At 39.5% G+C, this 2799-nt stretch overlaps 1 protein-coding gene across 1 annotated transcript; it reads left to right on the plus strand.

Annotated features, from left to right (window-relative positions):
• On the plus strand, positions 1 to 2799 carry LOC110420368 (uncharacterized). Its single transcript, XM_021433653.2, has 2 exons — positions 1 to 315; positions 851 to 2799. Exon 2 carries the CDS (start codon positions 1031 to 1033, stop codon positions 2534 to 2536), a length of 1506 nt encoding a protein of 501 aa, XP_021289328.1. The 5' UTR covers positions 1 to 315; positions 851 to 1030; the 3' UTR covers positions 2537 to 2799.

The raw sequence follows: 2799 nt of genomic DNA on the forward strand, positions 1-2799 counted from the left end.
TTTCTGTTTCCTTCTTCTCATTCACTTTCTTCTTTCTCTTTCTATTTTTTTTTTCTTGCTTTTCTGATTGCCCTGTTCGGCTGTTCCTCTTTTCTCTTCTCTGTTTCTTTTTTGACGGCAAAACAAAGGAAGAAAACGAAGTAGTGTTAAGCGTACAATAGAGGGAAGACAAGAAATAAAAAGAGAGATAGAGAGAAAGAAAGGGAAAAAAATGGTGGGTAAGGTTGTGGATGATGATGATTTGGTGGAGATGAGCATCATAATCGCTCATGGAGGTCCCTCTTCATCTCGATTCCTCGATGCTTATCCCAAAAGGTACTCTTTGAAGATCCCTTCATTTCTCTTCTAGAAAAAATTTCCTCCTTTCTTAGTTTTTCTTATCTTTTCAAAGTTGGGTCCTTTTTTTTACACTCTTAAGATACAAATTTCTATCTTTTGTTTTTCTATCATAAAAAGAAAAAATAAAAATTGGGTTTTTGTTCTTTTTGATGGATTTGATGTTTTTGATTCAGTCATTCCCACCTGTGTTTGGAGGATTTCGGGAGATTCTTGGGTTAGGGTTAGATATTGTCTTTCTTTAGCGGCTTTTTTTAAAAATCTCTTTCTCTCTCTCCTTAGGTAGAGATTGAAGAGATTTTTTGTTAAAAATATAGACTTCTTTTTTTCAATACTGTATTTATACATGTTGTCTTTTTATTGATCTTTAGGGGAAACAGGTTAGTTTTTCTTTTTAATGTTTGTTTTCTTGTATTTTTAATAAGTTGGGGTTATTGAATTGATAATTCTGTTAATTTTTGTGGGTTGTGTGGGGATTGTTGTTTTTTTTTTTTTTCTGATTGACAAATTCTAGGGTTTTGATGGAGGGGAGATCATGTGGTGATTGATTTGATGATAGTGATGATGATGATGATGATGATGATGATGGTGTTTAAAAGGTTGTTATTTTGTTGAATTCTTTGTTTTTTGGGGGAAATGGAAAAATTCAATCCACCAGCAACAACTCCTACCTCCTCCCAACGGATAAGCTGAAATGGGAGATTCTCTCCTTACGGCCTTGTCAATGGAGAATCATCACCCTTCCACTCTCTTATCCATGGATTCAAGCGCTTCCTCTCATGACGAATTGGATTTGGAAATGAATAGGCAAATTGTTCTTTCTCGTCCGCCTGATATCAATCTGCCTCTCTCTGCTGAGCGTAGCCCTCCCCCACAGCAATGGAACTCGGACCAGTGTGATATTTTGGATGTCGGGCTCAATTCACAAGTTTATGAGACTGAGAGCTACCTCACTGTTCCCAAGCCAGGACGAAAATGTGCCAAGCGGGTAGATAGCATCTGGGGTGCTTGGTTTTTCTTTAGCTTTTACTTTAAGCCTGCTTTGAATGACAAATCGAAGGCCAAGATTATCCGTGATAGCAACGGTGTTACTGGTTTTGATAAATCAGATCTCAAGCTGGATGTTTTTATGGTTCAGCATGACATGGAGAACATGTACATGTGGGTTTTCAAGGAGAGACCTGAGAATGCATTGGGTAAGATGCAGCTTAGAAGTTACATGAATGGGCATTCTCGCCAAGGGGAGCGTCCATTTCCGTTCAGTGCAGATAAGGGATTTGTCCGATCACACAGGATGCAACGGAAGCATTACAGAGGACTGTCAAACCCTCAGTGTGTGCATGGAATTGAGGTTGTTCCATCACCAAATCTCATGGCTCTTGACGAGGAAGAACGGAAAAGGTGGATGGAGCTTACTGGACGGGATTTAAATTTTACAATTCCACCTGAAGCAAGTGATTTTAGTTCATGGAGAAACCTTCCAAACACAGATTTTGAGCTAGAGAGGCCTCCTACTATAAAGAGTGTATCAAATTCCCACTCAAGGAAGCTGCTTAATGGATCTGGACTCAATTTGTCTACTCAGCCATCTAGCCATAGCAACGGTGATGGGATGGACTTATCACTTGTCAGCAACAAAAGGAGGAAAGACTTTTTCCCTCACGGAAGTGATGATGATTGCATTTTGGCTGTCATTCCTCCATCTGACCGAATTCCTGACATGGACATTCACCCCGGTGAGCCACTCTGGTTGAATGACTTCAGTGGGGTAATGAAAAATGTCTACGGGCCTGTTACAGCCGCAAAAACTATCTATGAGGATGAAGCAGGTTACTTGATCATTATAAGCCTGCCTTTTGTTGATCTTCAGAGGGTTAAGGTCTCTTGGAGGAATTCTCTCACTCATGGTATCATAAAGGTATCTTGTGTGAGCACATCTCGCATGCCTTTCATCAAGAGGCATGATAGAACTTTCAAACTGACAGATCCTGCTTCAGAGCATTGCCCTCCTGGGGAGTTTGTTAGAGAAATTCCACTGTCAACTCGAATTCCCGAAGACGCTAACATAGAAGCATATTATGATAGGCCAGGATCTGTGCTAGAGATTATGGTGCCGAAACTGCCGGTGGTGCCTGAAGAACATGAAGTACGTGTTTGCCTTCGCCCTAATCTGGGAGGGAGTGATCTCATGTTGAAATGAAGTAGAGCATCTATGGTGAATTGTAAGGGTAGTTGCTATGGTTGGTACTTAATTGTTTTTACTAACTTTGTACCATACAATGTAATCTATGAAACAGATTGTACTGTCTCACTTTTCTCTTTCGCAATTTTTGCTCGCTAATTGTTGTGGTTTTTTCTCCTTGATTCTGGTTAGCATTTGACTGTAACCATAATATATTTCAGACTTATATTTGATTTATTTCTAGTCACTAATATAACGATACTATACCTTTTGGCTATTCA

This window comes from Theobroma umbraticum, unplaced genomic scaffold, assembly GCF_002168275.2.
Source record: "Theobroma umbraticum cultivar Fairchild unplaced genomic scaffold, ASM216827v3 scaffold_86.0, whole genome shotgun sequence".
Taxonomy (NCBI): Eukaryota; Viridiplantae; Streptophyta; class Magnoliopsida; order Malvales; family Malvaceae; genus Theobroma; species Theobroma umbraticum.